This window comes from Sphaerodactylus townsendi, unplaced genomic scaffold (assembly GCF_021028975.2).
Source record: "Sphaerodactylus townsendi isolate TG3544 unplaced genomic scaffold, MPM_Stown_v2.3 scaffold_19, whole genome shotgun sequence".
In the NCBI taxonomy this organism is placed as follows: domain Eukaryota; kingdom Metazoa; phylum Chordata; class Lepidosauria; order Squamata; family Sphaerodactylidae; genus Sphaerodactylus; species Sphaerodactylus townsendi.
Window position 1 is genome coordinate 1,079,172 of NW_025950352.1, and position 19,812 is coordinate 1,098,983.

Sequence of the window (19,812 nt, forward strand, 5' to 3'; positions counted from 1 at the left end):
ATAAAGACGAGGTAGAGAGTTTTGGTTGAAGTGTGAAATATAAGGCATCCCCCAAAAGTAAGACGTAGCAAAGTTTTTGTTTGGAAGCACACCCGACGAACAGAACACAGAAAAATAAGACATCCCCTGAAAATAAGACATAGCGCAACTTTGGGAGCAAACATTAATATAAGACACTGTCTTATTTTCAGGGAAACACGATATGAATGAATGATTTATCTGTGTGTAGCCTTTGGCCATTACAAACACATCAACAATTGCATCAAAACATGACAAATTAAATTAAAATATACAGCATTGGCTAAAACATACAGCAATATACCAATAAACCATACTTCCCAAGAATCAGCTCCAAAAGACTGCTCCCTTAGCAACCCTATTGGACCTGATTAACTTTGCTGCCGGGGCATGTCAATAAGCAACAACGAAGACTTCCAAAGCAGACAAAGACATTTTGCAAGAAATGTACCCATTGGAGTCTGATGGCAAAAGTATTAATTTCTCTGCATTAGAGTGGATATTTAAACCAGAAACCATCCCAGCGAGAAATTTAGCCCTGGGTTTCATGTGCAGTGGAAAGTCACATTTATCATGGGGCAAGTCCTCCAGTGTTTGAAATCCACAGATACAAAAGTTGACTTTTTGGCATTTGACAATAGTGCACGGTCGGTACAGCTGTTGGCATTGTTTGTAATACTACACAATTAACTATTTACATCCAGTGCAATTGAAACCAAGAATTTAAAAGAGTCTGTTGGATAGATTTGTTCCACTCATGGAGGGGCTTCATGGGGGGGCAGTAACGTTGTGCGGGGGTGGGGGGGACAGTGAAGATGCTTGTGGGGAAAGTATCTTCCTTGGGGAAAAGCCCCTCTGGATCTGCAGCGTTCACCCCACCATGTATCTAGCAGTTATGTAAATCCTTCAAAAGTGAAATATAGCTTCAAGTGGATCTGTGTGAGAGTTGGGGTCTTTTCCAGAATGGCTCCTAAGAGAGCCTGCCAAAACGGACCCCAGTCTGTCAGAAGATGATTTTAGAAGAGGGCCGTGTTTCAGACCCCGGCGTGTCCAGCATCCTGCTTCCCAGTAGGCCAGGCAGAAACCTTTGGAAAGGTCACAAGCTGGGCTGGAAGACAGCAGCCCTCCCCAGTGGGAGGCCATCTCTGAACCTGGGTATTCCAATGATCTTTTACCAGAAACAGCCTGAAACATATCCGCAGAGAATTCACAAGAGACCAAATTGCGAGGTTTGGGGCTATTTTTAATATAAGTTTTGGTTGCAAACAATCCCACACAGTGAGATGTTAAGGCATATACACGCAGTTCACTGGGTATATAGATAGGGAGGAAAAAAGATAGGTGTGGGATGATAGAATGGGATTTAGGGAAGCAGGGGACTTATATCGTTACCAAATATCTGCAGAGAAGTTCCAGAAGAAGGCAAGGATCTCTATGCCATGCTGTTATAGGGACTCCAAGCGAAGGACGATGTATCAACAAGTGTCCTCACAACCAACTCTTGACCAAGGGAGGTCTAGGTTAAGAAAGTTGAGCAAATGAAGGCTTAAAGGTGAGAGCAGGACTTCTATAGGGTGGGATTGCTAATTTGGTGCAGGAAAAAGCTTACCCTTGCATTAGGTTTTAAGCTTCTCTGCCCTCTATGTACTGGCTTTCGCAGGGCTGAGCTAATTAGCAGCTCTACCTATTGAGTCTACTTGCCCGGGGACAAATAAAATGGGGCCAATTGGTCCCAGGATTATATCAGTAAGCTCTGGAAAGGCTTTACATGCAGAGAGTGCTTCCTAAAGTTTCTGCCTTAAGCATTCAAATTTAGCTGAGGCTTCCAGTGCATTTAGGAAAGGGTCTTGTTGTTGAGGAGTCCATTATCAGATCTGGCAGGTGTAAGGAAATGCAGGGGAAGAACTCAACCTATTTGGGGAAATGTTTTCTCAAAGGCACAGTATCAGGAGCTTCCCAAGAAACAGCTTAAGTGAGGTGCGGTGCCTAGGAGTTCCTACAAGGACTCCATTAGCCATGCTAAAGTAGTAATTCTCGGCAGGGTAGAGATAATCAAAGATGCGGCTGTCCTGCCATTATGAGACGTCCAGATAGTATTTCCTGGAGTAACTCAAGGCCCTTCACGCGACGTGGCCAAAAAACGCACGGCCTGGGCAGTAAAACGCCGCCCCCAGGTCAGCTTGCCCGTTTAGACGCCAATAGGCGGCGCTACAGCTGTAACGCAAGCAGCTCACCTGACTGGCGCCCTCCCCTCCCAGAGGCGGCGTTAGGTTGCTCGTAAAAAAGAAACAACCCTTTAAAGGGTTGTTTTTGAGAGATGTGCGGCCTCCGCGGCGCGTGCTTGGCAACAGCACTGGGGTCCGAACACAGCTTCGTCCCACTCATCGTGTCCCTGGCAAAATTCGTTCTGCTCGCCATCAACTATACCATTGTCCTCAGCCCTGGAGGTCAGCTGGGCACGTCCCGCCCCGCGTGGGCGGGTGCTACGCGTTTCACTGGCCAGCAGGCTTCGGTGCACGGGACACGGTGAGTGAAGACGGGACGTAAAGAGGCGGCTCCGTGCGGAGCCGCCTGCCGTCTGCCGGCCTCTCTGGAGGCCGCCCTCATGTTTGCATGCGAACGGCCTCCGCCTCCACGGCCTCATAGATTTGCAAACAGATTGTTTTGCCTTAGGCTTGCTCTCAGCTTGGACACTCTGCTATCCACCCACACAAACATGGAAACTGGCATTCTGTAGCACACAGTATGAGAAACAATATGAAATTCAATATTTTCATAAGGCAGGGTATGCAGGGCAGGATTACACTTTGGTCTGACCAGGTAACATCTGGGTGAGAGGACTAAAGCCAGAATTAGGATTCTAGGATAGCTATTTCGTTTTATTATTTTTTCCAGGCTTTTGCACTGCTCATATATTTGTCTACTTTTGCACATGTCTTTCCATAAATCTTCTGAATTATATTCTGATGGTGTCGGTTGGTTTATGGGGCATCAATCCAAATCCCCTTCCTTGGCCTGTTTTGGCTACAGCTATCAAGAAATTGTTTGTGGAATTCACTCCCCAGTTGTGTGCGTTTTGCTCTTAACGTTCACTCCAAAACTTGCTTGTGGGACAAGGCGGTTTGACACTCTACAACAGGGGTCTTCAAACTATGGCCCTCCAGATGTTCATGGACTACAATTCCCATCAGCCCCTGCCAGCATGGCTAAGTGGCAGGGCTGATGGGAATTGTAGTTCATGAACATCTGGGGGGGCATAGTTTGAAGACCTCTGCTCTACAATGATGTAGGTGAGATTTGTGGGTGTGTATGTGTGTAATGGACTTTCAGAGCTTCCTGAAACATTCTGAGATAGTTATTTGAACTCTGTTTTGCTCTAAAGCTCATGTATTCAATTATGTTCAAGACCTGTTGGGAGATCTAGTTTTCTTTCCATGCGGGTTTTCAGTTCTTTTAGAGTTAATTTTTGCCTGTTTCTATTTCTTATTGCTATTTATTTTTTTAAAATCCAATATCATTAACTCCCTGAAAGTTTCTGTCTGGTTTGCTGGCAAAAGGTTAAACCCAGAACCCACAAGTAGTAGTAGTACTAGTAGTAGAAGGAGGAGGAGGAGGAGGAGGAGGAGGAGTTTGGATTTATATCCCCCCCCCTTTCTCTCCTGCAGGAGACTCAAAGGGGCTGACAATCTCCTTGCCCTTCCCCCCTCACAACAAACACCCTGTGAGGTAGGTGGGGCTGAGAGAGCTCCGAGAAGCTGTGACTAGCCCAAGGTCACCCAGCTGGCATTGTGTGGGAGCACACAGGCTAATCTGAATTCCCCAGATAAGCCTCCACAGCTCAAGCGGCCAGAGCTGGGAATCAAACCCGGTTCCTCCAGATTAGATACATGAGCTCTTAACTTCCTACGCCACTGCTGCGTATTGTACTATTGCAGAAAAAGTTGCCCTCTCAGTGGGTATGACCTGTGTAGATCCTTTTGAAGTCTCTCTGGTCAAGCTGCCAAATAAACTAATTTTTGTACAAGCGAATGGGTGCAGGCTTTGCAACAGGGCAGGGGATCATTCTTCTGTTGTTCCAGCCGATTGGGCCTGCTTGGTTTCCCCGGCCTTTCTTCAGCCTCACTGGCTGTCTGGCAACCACCTGGCCAGAAGGGCTGAGCGGCTTTTCTGCTCTCTTGCAGTGAGAACGAGGCCCTGTGGCGAGAAGTGGCCAGTTTGCGGCAGAAGCACGCCCAGCAGCAGAAAGTGGTCAACAAGGTGAGTGCGACCTCTCTCTTGCAACTGCAGGGATCCTTTGCAACTGCAGGGATCTGGGGCAGGTGACCTGCCAAGCAGAAGGGACGTTCCCCTGGGCCTCCTGCTTCCTGGCTGCGTTAACACATTGGCACACTGCAAGTCGGGTGGGTGGGTGGGTGGACGTCTCCCTGGGCGTGTCCTTGAGACTGAGCTGTGTGCTCCTTTCCTAGTGTGACACTTGGACCTTAGAGACTGTGTCGTGGGGACAGGTGGTCACAGCAACCTTTGTGTCGTCCACCTGGCGGCTGTGAGGCTCACTGGCTTTCTTTTTCCTTCCCTTCAGCTGATCCAGTTCTTGATCTCCTTGGTGCAGTCCAATCGCATCCTTGGGGTGAAGAGAAAGATGTAAGTGGTGCTTTGGGTGTGTCTTGAAGTCCTGCCCCAGGGACAGGCGGCCCCAGCAGGGCTGCACTTCTCGCCTTGACTTGGGAACGTTTTAACTGTGTGTCTGTGTGAGGATGTGACTTGGAAGGAGCTTCCTATCCAAACCCAGCAGCTTTTCAGCGCAGGCTTGCTGTGTTGCTGAGAAGTTTGCACATTTTTCTGGAAAACAAAAGAGGTTTACCAGGGATATTTCTACTGTAAGATCTCTGGAGGGATCTTCCATCTGTGTCCACATCTTTTTGTTTCTTTGCTTATTCTCTCCCCTGCTTTGCATCTATTCTGTTGAATCACCTACTAGTTGGTCTCCTGTCCACCCATTGTGGTGCTATTTTATTCTTTGTTTTCTTCGTCTGCCCAGTGCTGGTTGGACCTGGAAGCTGCTTGTCAGTGCTGGGGGTTTTCCTGAACTCCCAAGGGGACATGTTAGCTCAGGCTACAGGCTGGGAGGGGGGCAGGGGGGCTGGTCTTGTGCAGGATGGAGTGGCAGCAGGAGCGGCAGCCTGCAGGATCTACTTATCTGAGCCATTCCAGGGTTCCTGATCCCAGAAATGCCTGTTTCCCCCCCTTCCCTTGCCATTCTAATAGCAAAGCGACTTGGTCAAGTTCTGCTTGTGGGTTAACCTGTAGGCGCTGCTGCCTTTGTGGCCACATGGCATAGAAGGTCTGCGAGGGCCCTGTTCAGAGTTGTTAGGAATGGGAAGATGGCCGCCCACTCTGGCAGGCTGGAAGGGTGGCAGAAGTATGTCTGTGTGTGCCAGGAGAGCAGTGGTGGCCAGTGTTCAAAGGAAGCTGTCTCTGCCCACCTCAGTCGTCCTCCTCCTCCTCTGTCAGCCAAGAGGTTTGGCCTGTGCAGTCGGTGTCATCTCACAGCTCTCTGCTTTCCCTCCAGCCCCTTGATGCTGAACGACGGCAGTTCGGCCCATTCCATGCCCAAGTACAGCCACCAGTACTCGCTGGAGCGCGTCCGCAGCCCGTCTCCCTACTCCGTGAGTGCCGAGGTCTGGGACAAGGCCAGGGGGTGGCCTGCCATTGGTTTGCTGAGGTTTTGGGGGGTGGGGGCTAGACCCAAGCTGGGCTGGCTGGACCCTGGGGCTTCTTGCTCACGCGTTTGTCTCTTTGGCCCACAGTTCCCGACTGGGACCGAGTCTCTTACTGATCTCTCCCTTCACTTTGCAGGCGTCCTCCCCAGCGTACAGTGGCCCAAACCTGTACTCCCCCGACTCGTCTGCCAACTCCGGCCCCATAATCTCAGATGTGACCGAACTGGCGCAGTCCAGCCCCTCGGCCTCCCCCAGCAGCAGCTTCGACGAAAGGTATCCCAGCAGCAGCCGGTTGGCGGCATCTGTTGGCTGGACTCCTTCATTCCGAGCCCAGTATTTGGATCTGTGGAGAAGGCAGGGAATTCCAGCAGGAGCCTGGTGGAGGAGGGGTAGAGGTGGTGAAGACCGGAAAAGGGGACTTTGGGGGAGGGAGCAGGTGCTGGCCAGGTTCTCCCCCACCCACCCACTCACCCACCCACCCACCCACTCACCCGCGCCATGAGGGGCTGAGACCAAGAGTTCAGAACATAAGAACTAGCCTGCTGGACCAGACCAGAGTCCATCTAGTCCAGCATTCTGCTACTCGCAGTGGCCCACCAGGTGCCTTGGGGAGCTCACATGCAGGATGTGAAAACAATGGCCTTCTGCTGCTGCTGCTCCTGAGCACCTGGTCTGCTAAGGCATTTGCAATCTGAGATCAAGGAGGATCAAGATTGGTAGCCATAGATTGACTTCTCCATAAATCTGTCCAAGCCCTTTTAAAGCTTTATCCAGGCAGGTGGTAGTGGCCATCACCACCTCCTGTGGCAGCATATTCCAAACACCAATCACACGTTGCGTGAAGAAGTGTTTCCTTTGATTTAGTCCCTGAGTTCTTCCCCAGCATTTTTCGAGTGGAATGTCCCTGGTTCTAGTATTGTGAGAAAGAGAGAAAAATGTCTCTCATGTCAACATTTTCTACCCCATGCATAAATTTAAAGACTTCAATCCTTATCCCCCCCCTCAGGAGGCGCTCTCCTCTCCCAAACGAAAGGAGTCCCAAACACTGCAGCCTCTCCTCATAAGGAAGGTGCTCCAATCCTTTCAATCATCCCTGCAAGGTGCCCTTCTCTGCACTTTTTTCTATCTCTTTCGAGTATCCCTTTTGAGATGTGGCTGTCACCAGCTAACTGAACACAGTACTCCAAGTGCAGTCGTACCACTGCTTTATATAAGGGCATGACAATCCTTTGCAGTAGCTTTATTACTGCAACTCCTTTTTTCCTGGGAATTATCCCCTGCATTAGAAGTTTTGCCTTTTTCACAGCTGCCATGCATTGAGTTGACATTCCCATGGAACTATCAACTAAGACGCCCAAATCCCTTTCCTGGTCTGTGACTGATAGCACTGACCCCTGTAGCGTGTATGTGAACTTTGGATTTTTTGCCCCTATGTGCATCACTTTACATTTTGCTACATTGAACTGCATTTGCCATTTCTGAGCCCACTCACCTAATTTATCAAGGTCCGCTTGGAGCTCTTCGCAATCCTTTGTGGTTCTCTTGCCTTTTTGAGTAGCAATCGAGGAAGGACCCATGTGTTGCCAGGCGAGGTGGTTGTGTGCTCAGAAGGTAACTCTCACCTCCAGTGGCTTGCAGGCTGTCCTGGTCACCCATCCATTGTTGGGGTTGCTCAGTGGTTGCTGCCCTGAAGCCTGAGATTATGAAACCATTTTCACTCCTTTGGCCAAGCGGGCAAAGGTGTGGAGCAGCCATTCTCAACCAGGGTTCCCTGGTACCCTGGGGTGCCGTGAGCATGTCGCAGGGGTACCGCGGCAACACTACCGCCCCCCCCCCCCCATTTTTGTGGTGTCTTCCACCGGCGCCAGCAAGGACATGGAGCTGGCCCATGGGGCAGGGCCTGCCACAAGGTCAGCAGCCACCCCCACCCCCAGTGCTTCCCTTCATCCTGGGAGGGGAAGGTGGGGTGTGTGGCTAGCAGGGGCATTGGGAGGGGAAGGTGGGGGGGATGGCAGGGGTACCGTGAGATATGAAGAGTGAGGTCAAGGGTACCCTGACCTCGAAAAGGTTGGGAAACACTGGTGTGGAGGATGCAGAGGCCTTGTTCTTGCCAGCAGAGGTTTGAGTCACTTTCACTTTCCAGGGTATCTGCAGGCATGATGAGGCCGCGGATGCTGTCCTCAGCGGGGCACAAGGAGGCCCACTTGGCTGCAGAAATGCCAGCTTTCTTGCGGTAGATCTGAGGGGTGAGATTCCAGTTCACCCCTAGCCCACTTGGCTAGTGGAATTGCTCAGAAGTCTCTGCAGCCCTGTGAGGTGGTCCTCCCCAGCGTTCAGAGTTCCCTGGACACGGCCTGCTTTCCTCAGTGTATGCTCAGGATCCTTGGTGCGTCTGTTCAGCCGCCCCCCTGGCTGGCTGTGTCCAGGCCTGTGGGCACCCTCAGTTTCCTCTGCGTGGCCGAACGCTGCCCAGACTCTCTAGTGTCATGAAATGCTCCCGGGGCACAGAGCCAGAGGCCTCCATCCTCTCCCTCTGACTGGATACAACTGGCCCCGTCCCAGAATTCTACGCAGCCTGGCTTGATTGCCTTGCGTGTGCCTCCTCTGGGAGCCGTCCGTTGGAAATGGGAACCAGATGCTCGCTTAAGTGGATTGTTGGCGCTTTGTTCTTTTATACCTGTTGGCCATTCCAGGGGGGCTAATTGAACCACCCACACCTCGGTTAGCAAGGGGGGGGCTGGGCGCGAGAGGGGATTTCCATCTGCCAGATAAACCTTCTCCTTTCCCCCAGTGCCCCTTTTTTGCACATTCCCCTGCCTCAGAAAGATGGTTGAGAGGCAGAGGCGAGGGATCGGTGGCTGGGGAGTGCCAGAGCTGAGGATTCGTTTTACTCAAAACCCCAGCAAAAGCTTGGGACGCTGCCTTGCAGTGCCAAAGTGAGGGGGAGAAAGAAGGCCATCCCTGCCTCAGGCACAGAACCTTCGTGTGGAGAGCGCTGTGGGACCCAAAATCTCTTTCCAGACGGTGCAAAATGCTTGACGCAGTGTTGTGCTGCCCTGGGTGGGTGGATGGTCTGTTACATTCTTCCTTCTTTCCTTTCTTCCCCTCTCTCTCAGGAGTAGTCCGGCGGTCCACATCAAAGAGGAGCCCCCCAGCCCCCCGTGTAGCCCCCAGTCGGCCAACAGCCCTGTCGGAGCCCCTGCTGCTGCCGCCGACACCCCACTCTCACCAACCACCTTCATCGACTCCATCCTGCAGGAGGAGGAGCCCGGCAGCCCCACAGCGCCCCCCGCAGGCAGCGCCCTCGTACAGCCGCCAACCCCCGAGAAGTGCCTCAGCGTCGCTTGCCTGGACAAGTGAGTGGGAGGAGGGGCTGGAGGGGGAGGCCAGGCCTGAGGTGGAGGAGAAGGGTCAGTCAGAGGGCACCAAGGAGGCTGGGGGAGGGAGGTCCCAGAGAGTCTTTTCCTTCCCTGGGTATGCTGTCAAGGGCCAAAGCGTGCCCCTACTTCCTCCTCCTCTTCTTCACTTGCGACTGCAGCCTCACAGCTGTGGGATGTTCATGATCTTCTTGGTGAAGGGCCATTGGCCAGTTCCCTCAAGCCAGATTTGGCCAGTCACTTGCTGCCCCCGGCCCCAGGTGGATGCTGCCTCCCCAGCTGAGTCCCGACCCCCAGAGCTCAGGTGTTTTGCTCCTTGCAGCAGCTCCTGTCTCTCAATGCAGCAGCACCCACCAAGTTCTTTACTCCCTGCCTTGTGCGTTCGTGACGAAAGGCAGCCGTTCTTTTCTCCAGAACGTCTCTGGAACAGAAAGAGCCAGAAGCAGAAGGCCTGAATGCTCCGTAGAGCATGAAGTCCCAGGAAGGTCACTGCTGCCAGACAAGTGCCTCTCTTTGAGTGACTGTTGTGGCCACGGTTGGACTGAGGAAGCCTTTGACAACACCTGCCTTTGACTCGGCCCACAGAAGCCCTGAAAGGGGACTGTTTTGGGCAGGCTTGAAATGAAGCGTTGGTCCCCCAGGCAGCAGGACAAAGGGGAACGAAGGAGGCAGAGGGCTCTGCAGGGGGGGAATCCCCGTGCCTAGAAAATGAGCCTGCTGAGGAGAGGCCTCTTCCTAGTTTTGAGGGGCAAGTAGGGGCGTCCTTTCCCCTGACTCCTCCCCTGTGGCCTGAAGCAGTCCAGCCCAGACCCCAGTGAGAACCGTTGCATTTCTCCATTGGTCATAAAAAAGGCTGCCCTTTCCCCAGGGAGAGAGAGTTCGCCTGTGGTTTGCGCTCATTGTGAGGAGAGCCAGATCTGATTAGACAATCACTGTTTTTCAAAATCATTAGACGTCTCACCTTCCCCAACCCAAAGGGTGGGGGTGGGGGTGGTGTGTGTGTCTGTTTTAAACAAATCCTGAAAGTGGGTAAAAGAAAGCCAAATCGTGCCCCTGCCCTCTCCCGCTGAGAGCCTTTATGGTGTGGGGTGAGGGAGAGCGGCCGCCAGTGTTTGAGACTGGTTCCTTTGTCCCAGATAGCAAGGAGCAGCTTAGTGCCAGAGTGCCCCTTGCTGGTGTGGAACTCTGCGGCGAACGGGGGGTTGGCCACATTTCCTGGCAAGGGAGCAGAGGTCCACTTCCTTCACCCCTGGGCCAGAATGCTCGGCGGCACTCGTGTGAAGGGTAGGCCAGTAAGGCAGGGAGAATCCCAGGGGAATCTCCGCCTTCATGCAGTTGGCCCCTTGCTCTTTCAAGGCCTGCAGGACTCCCCTCCAGAGACTCCCTTCCTGTCTGATGCTTAGAGGGCTCAGTGATGTGTATGTGTTTGCCAGTGAGTCACAAGTGACTTATAGCTACCCCATAGTGTTTTCTGGGCCAGGGAGGTTCAGAGGTGGCTGGCCACTGCCTGGCTCCACCTGGGCTGAGAGAGTTCAGAGAGAACTGCGACTGGGCCAAGGTCTCCCAGACCTGGAGAAACCCAGGTGCAAATCCTCACTTGGCCGAGAGGTCCACTGGGCGACTGGGGGCCAGGTCCTGCCTTCCGACCAAAGCTAGCTCGCAGGAGTGTTGTGAGAACGTGAGCATGCCGCCCTGGAACCACCCTGGGTTCCTTGAAGCAAGGGTGGGGTAAAAACGCAGCCAGCAAGGAGACCCCCCCTTGGTGCCCTGGCAGATGTTCACAGCTGTTCACACTGGACGGGTTCCAGAGAGCCAAGCATTCCTTTGCCACTGAGTGTGTGAAGTTCTGCCGGTGCTGTGGGAGAGCACCCAGAAACCCGTAGCTCTCCCTGTGGGCCCCACTGCCCCCTGATGGAGGGCCGTCCAGTCCTGGCTGTTGTGCCCATTTAGCTCTGTGCTGCTGTTCCTTGCCCTCCTGTCCCGAGAGGCTCAGCGCTGTGCCCGACTCGCCCGCACGCCCGCACGCACGCAGGGCCCCCGGCCAGGGTCAGCCGCCCTCCTCGTCTCTTGCCCGTCGAGAGTAACCGCTCTTTCCTCCTCCCCCTGGAGGCGATGGGGGGCCCGGGGGCTCCGGAGGCCAGTGCCCCTCTTCTCTTTGTCTCTTTCAGTTTGGCTCGTGCCGCGCAGATGCCTGAGATCACTCGTCTTTTCCCCAGCCCTTCTTCTTCCGCTCTGCACTGCAGGCCGCAGCAAGGGTCAGCATTTCCTCAGGGGGAGCGGGGCGAGCGGGGAAAGGGAGCCGAGGTGCCCCGGGGGCTGCCACCTCCCCCCGAGGCCCTTCCGCAGGGCCATCGAGTCCCATGCCCTGGGCAGGTGAGGTTGGACCCACAGCCCTGAGATGCGTGGCTCTCTGCCCTCTGCCGGACGGCGGTTCTGCAGCTCTAGGGCTGTGTTGCTTTGGGGCAGACATTTCCATGTCCTCCTTTGGGTTCTCACGTGCACTTCCTGTGCGCTCCTCTCTACCTTGAATTGGGTTGGGGGAGCAGTCTGGGTGCCCTCCAGGTGTCCCAGTGGCAGACAGTCTCCCGCTTGATGCTCAGCATCTCTGTTCTTGGGCAGCAGAGCTGGCTGAGACCTCTCTGTGCTGGAGGCCTTGGAGGGCCACAGCCGGTGGGCAGTGCACAGTTGGGTGGGTCAAAGGTCAGCTTGGTTCTCGGGCAGCTCCTCCGGTTCCCCTTTTGGGCTGGGCCCTGGTGCCTGGTGCGTGGCCTGCCCAGAGTCAAAAGCCTGCACCTGGAGGGGGGCGGGGGGGGGGGCACAGCCAACACTGAGGGGGGGGGCGTGTGTGGTGACAACCTGAGAGAGACTGCACCTCCCACTCCCACCCCGCGCTTCCTCCTTCACGGCTTTGCTTCCCTTTGCACACCTGACAAGGGCTTGGGGGAGAGAGGGTGGGCCTGTCAGCTGCACCGACGACGGTTGGTTGTAAAGTGGGGGCCTCCCCTGCATGAGGTGAGTCTGGCAGCATCTTAGAAGTCAGCCAGATGTTTGGAGTGTGTCGGGCGGCACATGGTGCGTGACGCACGGAAGGAGCGGGCCTCGTGCCTCGGTATGTGGGAGTCCGTGTGGCGCCCCTGTGGTTTTCAGGAGGGGACCTTCTCTCTGTGGGAGGTGGTCACTTCTAGTCATGTTGCCCAGGGCCCCTCCGGGTGGCCGATTTCCTTGCTGCCTAGCCCACCCCTTCCAAATAGTGGCCAGCAGTCTTGTGAGGGCTCGGGTAGCCCAAGGGCACAGAGCCTGGGTCTGTAAGGGAATGCCGGAAGCCTGCTGGCCCTTCCCCTCTCCCTCCTGTATCTGTGCTGGTCCTGTTGAAAATGGATCTCGGGTGCATTTCCTGGGTGCCTGTCTTCAAAAGCTGACTCAGCCCCCAGGATTTGTTTGTCAGGAACGCGGAGGGAGCACAAGAGGCCACCCCATCGCCTGCACTTCCGGTCCTGCCTGCCAGCCTGCCCCTCTCCCCTGCCCCCGTGTGGTTTGGGTTCAGCCCACGGCTGGTGGCCGCCCTAAGTCCAGCACTGCTAGGGGCACTGGGCAGCTTCCCTGGGAGGCTGGCTGGCTCACCTGAGTCCTGGAGCAGATTCTGGGGGCTCCGGAGTGGCAGAAAGTGCCGGTGCTCAGCCAGTTCTGTAGCCCTTCATAGCCGTGACTCTCTGCTGCACCACTGCAGGAACCAGTCGGGAAGCCAGCCAGCCAGCCGGGGTTCTGCGCCAGCCCCCTGTAGCCAAAGCAGGAAGGCAAGAGAGGTTGACTTCAGAGAGGGGGGGAAGCTGATGGCTGCAAATGGCCACCGGCCAGGTGACGGACTGCTCCCGGGCCCCGGCAGATGTTTCTGCCCCCTCCCCCTGCCCCCCCCAAATGCGTGTAGCTGGGAGAGGCTCCCATCCGTACCTTCCTCAGGGCTAACTTTCTCTTGCAGTTTCCCAGGCTCCTCAGAGCAGGCCCCCGTGGGGCAGGAGGCCCCTGACGGCCTGGTCCTCTCTGTCGTTTCTGCAGGAGTGAGCTCCACGACCACGTGGACACCATCGACTCCAGCCTGGACAGCCTGCAGACCCTGCTGACGACCCATGGGTTCAGTGTAGACACGAGTGCCCTGCTGGAAGTAAGCGCCCCACTGAGAGGAGGGGTGTGTGTGTGGTGTGTGTTGTGTGGTGTGGTGTTTTGCTGGGCTCCCCTCTCCTGACAGTGGCCGCCTTCCTCTGTTGACAGCTCTTCAGTCCCGCCATGACAGTCACAGATGTGAACTTGCCAGACCTGGACAGCAGCTTGGCCAGCGTGAGTTTGGGAAGGACCCCCCCTCCCCCCCAGCTTCCCTGCAGAAGGGGTTTTGAAGAAAGGCTCCCCGGAGAGAGGCAAACCGGGGAGCCTGCACCCCCCTCCCCCCCGGATTGCTCTTGCACAGCTAGGGCAGAAGTGGGGCTGGCCCCTTCTCCCTCCACCCCCCCCCCCAAACTTTTCGGCCTCCCTGGAAGTTGCATCATATGCCCAGGTCTCGCCATGACGACAGCTGCTTCCCCACCGGCCCATGGGAAGTTGGCTGCTTGTCTTTGAATCGGAGACTTTGGGAGGGTCGAGTCTCCAGCACAGCGTCTCCCTCCCTCCTTCCCTGCAGATCCAAGATCTCCTGTCCTCCCAGGAGCAGCAGAAACCTGCAGACACCGAGGCCTCCCCTGAAGATGCAGGTGAGTTCGCCAGCGCAGCACATGCGGTCCGTGGGCTTTTCCCCCCTGCCCAAATCCACATTCCTCCCCCCCCCCCCGCCACTCCCTGGTTCTCATGCTGCACGAAGCTTTTGCTGATCCTTGGCGTGGGAGCTCGGTACGTGCCGCTGGGGTCAGCCCTGCAGATCCACGGCCTCCCACCCCTCCCGGCTCCCCCTGGGCTGGCTGCCTCTCTTGCCCTGGCCGCTCAGGCAGTCTGTGGCCTTCCCTAGGCAAGCAGCTGGTGCACTACACCGCCCAGCCCCTCTTCCTGGTGGACTCGAGCTCCGTGGATGTCGGCGGCGTGGACATGCCCATTTTCTTCGAACTGGGGGAGGGCCCCTGCTACACGGAAGGCAACGACTACTTGGAGGACCCCACCATCTCCCTCCTGTCTGGGACAGAGCACCCCAAGCCCAAGGACCCAGCCGTCTCCTAAGGCCACGCCTGGTCTGGCGACAAGAGAGGCTGCCCGGGCAAGGGCCTCCCTCGCTTTGCTCCGACTCCGTTGCCGCTTTCTCTCGCTCTCCGGTGACGCAAGGGCTCCACTCGTGTGTGTGCTGAATTCACGAGGGGTCCAGACCCCTCTTCTGGGATGGCAGCTCTGGGCAGAAAGGGGGTCTCTGAAGAAGGCACAGGGGCACTAGGCAGTGGCCGCCCTTCGAGGCCGGCGAGCACCTTTGCCCTGGCCTGGCCTGGCCTGCCATCCAGACAGTGGAGAGAGGCTGGGGCGGTCAGCTGAAGGGTGGGGGGGGGCAGAGGGAATCCCTCCGGTCAGGACAAACGTGTTGGTTTTTAAAGAGAAATAAACGTGTCTCCCTTGGGGCTCGAGGGCTGGGTCCCTTTGTTGTGTCTGCTGTCCCGGGGGAGGGGGGGCTCCCGTCGGTTAGGAGGCACCGGTGTGAGAAGTCGCCCCCTCCCCACCCGCTCTCTTCCTCCTTGAGTGCCCCCCCTCCCCCATTGGGGTTTGTTTTCCTTGGCTTAGCAGTAAGAATTTGTACATTCACACTTTTGATTGTTACTAGAAGAAATTGTATTTTGGATTTTTACATGAGAGAAGCCCCCCTCCCTCTCCTCTGGTATATAAATATATATACACATATACAAATATATCTATATCTATATGAGCTGGTCCCTCGTTTATAGGTTTTCTTGTTGCTGAATGTAAGAGTGACGAGAGGTCGTGCGGGGCCCGTCCCGCTGTGGTCCTCTTCCTTTCTGCCGGTCCCAGTCGGTCCCCCTGGGAGGACCGTCCCCTGCCAAAGAGCAGCAGCTGCTCCTCTGGCTGTCTGGCCACCTGCTGGGCCGGGGGAGGAGTGTGAGGTCAAAGGCCCAGCCCTGCTTCTGCCGAGGGACCTCCAGGCTGCCCTCCAGGCTGCTGTCTGTCCAGGTGGCGGAACTGGACCTGGTGGGCCCGGCCCGTTCTCTGGACCAGGTGGAAAGTGCCGCTGCTCTGAGAGTAGCCACCCGGGCACCGAGCTCCAGTGCTTTCCTGGCCCAGCGAAAGGGGCAGCCGTGCTCTTTCATGCTCTTGGAGTAGCAGGCCCTTGGAGCAGCAGTGGCGTAGGAGGTTAAGAGCTCATGTGTATCTAATCTGGAGGAACCGGGCTTGATTCCCAGCTCTGCCGCCTGAGCTGTGGAGGCTTCTCTGGGGAATTCAGATTAGCCTGTGCACTCCCACACACGCCGGCTGGGTGACCTTGGGCTAGGCACAGCTTCTCGGAGCTCTTCTTCTTCTCTTAGACCCACCCAGGGCATTTTGCTACCTTGGGGCCAGGATCACAGCTGCCCCCACCACGCCCACCTTCCCACTTCGGTTGTCAAAACCTGCAGCTGGCGTGCGGGTGGGGGGCACCTTTGCAGCCCAAGTCTCCGAGTTTTCCCAAGAGCCTCTGGCAGAGGAGCCCTGAGTCTCCCCTGCTCCTCCCTGGCCCTGCTCCGACTGCTTCCCTTCCCTACACGCATGAAGCAGGTGGGGCTGTGGAAGCAGCAGCTGTCTGGTGGGAAGCTGCAGCCAGAGCCAGAGTAGTGCTTGCCAGCCAGCCAGCCAGCCCAGCCCTTCTCCTCCCGCCAACACCCCTCCGGCAGTGGAGTCTGGCAGAAGGACACCAAAGTGCTGAGCGGACAGTGCAGCAGCAGTGAACTCTGGGAGGGTCCACAAAAAGCGGAAGTCCTGGCACTGCCTTCAACTGAGTCAGGCTGTTGGCCTCTTAAGGTCAGAATTGCCTACTCTGACAGGCAGCAATTCTGATCCTTTGGACTGGAGCTCCCACAGCCAGCCAGTCCGACTGGCATTGCTCAAGCAGCTGGAGCGCAACTCAGAAAGGGGCGGCTTTCTCTATCAGAGGTGTTGCTGGGCCTCTCTCTGGCGAGAGAAGGCTGAAAGCTTGGGCCAGCGTGAGCTCAGGACCCACTGCCAGTGAGGGCCCCTGTCTGAGTGGCAGGGCTCCCCATACACAGCTCCAAGGTGGAAAGTCCCAGTCCGCCTGAGGCATGCAGCAGGCCCTTCGCTTGCGGACTGGGCCCCCAGAAGGAGACACCGAGGGAGTGGGGGCCAAGAGAGGCCTCCTCTCTCCCCAAGCCAGAAAAGGGGCCCAGTCAGCTGCAGCTCTCCAGGCTGGCTGTGAATGATGCCACATCGTTCAAGGTCTTTTATCATCCTCCACAAGGTACCTGGACTTACAGCACCAGGGTCTGGGGGGCTTGGCCTGGCCTCATCTGGGGGCAGCACAGGCTCCGGCGGGGCCACAGTCGTCTTCCTGGGAGCGAGCTAAGTCCCGTGGCATGCTGCCTGCGCCGTCATTGGTGGGCTGAAGACAGTGCTGGGATTCAGCCGGTTCGCACCACTTCAGCAGAACCAGTTGTTAAAAGGGTGCTTCTAAGCAACCAGTTGTTAAATGATTTGACTCTCACCACCAGCTGAAGATCTATGTGAGCTGGGGCTGCGTTGTGCCAGGGAGACGGCCTCACCCACACTGCCCAGCCTCCCACCGCAGTGGCGTAGGAGGTTGAGAGCTCGTGTATCTAATCTGGAGGAACCGGGTTTGATTCCCCGCTCTGCCGCCTGAGCTGTGGAGGCTTATCTGGGGAATTCAGATTAGCCTGGGCACTCCCACACATGCCAGCTGGGTGACCTTGGGCTAGTCACAGCTTCTGGGAGCTCTCTCAGCCCCACCCGCCTCACAGAGTGTTTGTTGTGAGGGGGGAAGGGCAAGGAGATTGTCAGCCCCTTTGAGTCTCCTGCAGGAGAGAAAGGGGGGATATAAATCCAAACTCTTCTTCTTCTTCAAAAGGAATCCTCCACCAGCCCCGACACAGCAACACGCAGGCACTTGTGCTGTTTGCTCATCTTTATTGAAGGCACTGGAAGGCAGAGGGCGGCTCCATGCAAAACCAAACACAAGGCGGCAGCAAGACAGCCGCAAAAGCCGGGGAAAGGGGCTCCCTCCCACAGCCCTGCTTGGGAGTGGGGGGAGCACCCCCACTCAGCTGCTGGCCAGAGATTCCAACAGGGTTCATGAATCCCCCCCCCCACACACACACACACCATTAATATGATTCTCCAAAGCCAGGAGTCAGTTGCTGGTTGCAAAGGGGGGTCCGGCCGATGCTGCCCACAAGCTGGTTGGGGAATCTTTGTAGGGGGAGGGGGGCCAACAGGTGGATAGAACCATAAGGGACCGAGGCACGCCTCCCGCCCTGGCCGGCTCTGTGTTCTGGGTGCCGCTCTGTCCCTCAGACCGGTCTGGGTTTTGCTAGCCTGAGGACAGAAAGACTCCACAATTAGAGTGTCTTTCCTATCAGTTCCCGCTTCTGGAAAATCTTTCCTTCTGAGAAATGGTAATCCGGCCTGGATTAAATTTTGCTCGAATAAAACACTTGTAACCCCCACTTGGCCGGAGCTTGGGGGCCACGCCTACTCTAGTCCCTGTTTCCTGGGGAAGAAGTCCAGTTCCTCACGATCTGCCCAGCCCACCTCCGATTGGCTGCCTGGCTGATCACTAAAACAAAAGAGGCTGCTGAGCCCTGGAGGTTGCCGTAGACCGCTGGTCCATCCACCTGTGCACCATCTGGCCTACCTGTCAGGGGCTGCCTCAGGTGGATCCTTGAGCGGGGGTGGGGGTGGAGCCTGCTTTGTGCCCTCATCTCAGAGACACGTCTGTTCCCACCCCCACAGAGACCTCCATCACCCACCCTTGCCTCATTCCCTGGCACAGCTTGGAGGACTATGGCAGGAAGACTTGGGGGAGGATGGGGGAGGGGCTGGCAAAAGATGCCCCTGGAGGTTGGGAGCTGGGACTAGTTGGGCCAAGAGGCCGAATGACTGGTTGGTGGACCAAGGGGGCTGGTGCCCTGTTCACACTTGGGGAGGGGCTGGGCTCCTGACGGGGGAGGGAGAGTTGCCAACTGAAGGTTGCTGAAAATTGGGGGGGCTGTGAGGGGGGCTATCAGCAGGTCTCAGCGCATCACGTCCAGGGCCTCCAAATCAGCCATTCCCACCCAGGGGGGAGCAGGCAGAGGAGGGGTGCCAAAGGGATGCCAAAGGGCCCGCTGGGAGAGAGCAGGCCAGGGCCTGGGGGGCATGCAGACACACGTGGGGCCGGGACTGGGCTGAAAGCCGGCACCAGGGACCCAGCTGCAGGACGGACGGGTGGGTGGCAGGAAGCAAGGGCCCGAGCAGGTCAGGCAGCAGGAGAGCTGGCAAAGGACGGCAGTCCACTGGAATCCACTGGAGTCTTCAGCAGAGGGAGGGGGCGTGGGCGGGCAGGGCGGGGGCACTCCTCACATCCCTGTGAAAAAGAAACAGACGCTCATCTCCTGCCCTGCGCTAGCCACTCCCCGCCTCCTCCTCCTCCTCCCATGCAGAGCTCAGAACTCCTTAGGATGCCCCCCAAACAGAAGTGGGTCTGATTAAATGGCTTTGAGCTTGCCCATTCTTTTCTCCCACGCCTGGGGAGCAGAGCGCGTGGGCTGTGGGGCACAGAAGGGTCCCGGACCAGCCTTTGCCTGCTCCTGCCCAAAGGGTTTGTGAGGGCAGAGTGGCACCAGGCCTTTCTTTGCCTGTGCCCTGCAGGAGCTGCAGCCAGGTCAAGGGGACCCTCTGGGGTGGCCTCAGCATAAATTATATGCTCAGCATAAAATAATAATAATAATAATAACAAAACATCTCCACTGGATGGCCACAAGGGGGCCACCAAGAGCCCTTGAAGAGCTGTGAGGTGGGCTGGCCTGAGAGAAGGGGCGGCCCGCAGTCGCCCAGGAAGTGTCATGGCGGAGGAGTGATTGGAACTCGGATCTCCCTACTCCTACCCCCCCACTGGCTGTCCTGTGGGGTTTGTGGGTCTCTTCTTTGGCCCAAGAGAGGCCTGGTCCCTGGAACGGGATCGTTCTAAGCCGGCTCCTGCTGCTTATTAAGGGCCAGCAGGAGGAAGAGGTCTGCAGCAGGCGCTGCCCCCAGCATGTGGGGCTCTCGACCAGCCACGGGATCCCCCTGCATCAGAGCAAAAACCCTGGTCCAGGCAGTGCCAGGGAAAGAATCGGTCCCGGGGGGAAATCTGTGATCCCGGTGAGGGTCCCACTGGCTCTCAGCTGGCCCCTCCTGTGGCACTGACCTTGGGAGGCGAGGGACTCCTCCGAATCCCCATCGTGGTCCAAGCCTGCAAAAGAACACAGTCCGGTTGCAGCTGCAGGAGGTGCTGCAGTCGGTCCCCAGCACCCCTCATCACAGGCGCTCAGAAAAGGCCGTTTGCTTTGCACAATGCTGAAGAACTGCCGCTGCCACCACCGGTCAGGTCAGGATGGACCGCCGGTCTGCGGTGGGAGAGTGCTGGTTCCTACACTCCAAGAGTCCAGAGGGAGCGGGCCTGCAGCCAGCCTGCCTGCCATGGGCCCCTGAGCATCAGGTGAGCCACAGCTAGTAATGCATTTGCACATGATTCC

At 56.6% G+C, this 19,812-nt stretch overlaps 1 protein-coding gene across 2 annotated transcripts in view; it reads left to right on the forward strand.

Moving 5' to 3' along the window:
• The window catches only part of HSF1 (heat shock transcription factor 1), a 44,734-nt gene extending 29,735 nt beyond the window's left edge, over positions 1–14,999 (forward strand). Inside the window, exons 5-13 of one of the 2 annotated variants that reach the window (XM_048482607.1) lie at positions 4,200–4,275; positions 4,598–4,659; positions 5,588–5,684; positions 5,875–6,011; positions 8,855–9,094; positions 13,169–13,274; positions 13,382–13,447; positions 13,785–13,854; positions 14,106–14,999. In XM_048482607.1, coding sequence (XP_048338564.1) covers positions 4,200–4,275; positions 4,598–4,659; positions 5,588–5,684; positions 5,875–6,011; positions 8,855–9,094; positions 13,169–13,274; positions 13,382–13,447; positions 13,785–13,854; positions 14,106–14,311 — 1,060 coding nt within the window. In that variant the 3' untranslated portion in view covers positions 14,312–14,999. The remainder of the gene's footprint in view (positions 1–4,199; positions 4,276–4,597; positions 4,660–5,587; positions 5,685–5,874; positions 6,012–8,854; positions 9,095–13,168; positions 13,275–13,381; positions 13,448–13,784; positions 13,855–14,105) is intronic. The other variant, XM_048482606.1, reaches the window with a different exon arrangement.
• The last annotated feature ends 4,813 nt before the right edge of the window (positions 15,000–19,812 follow it).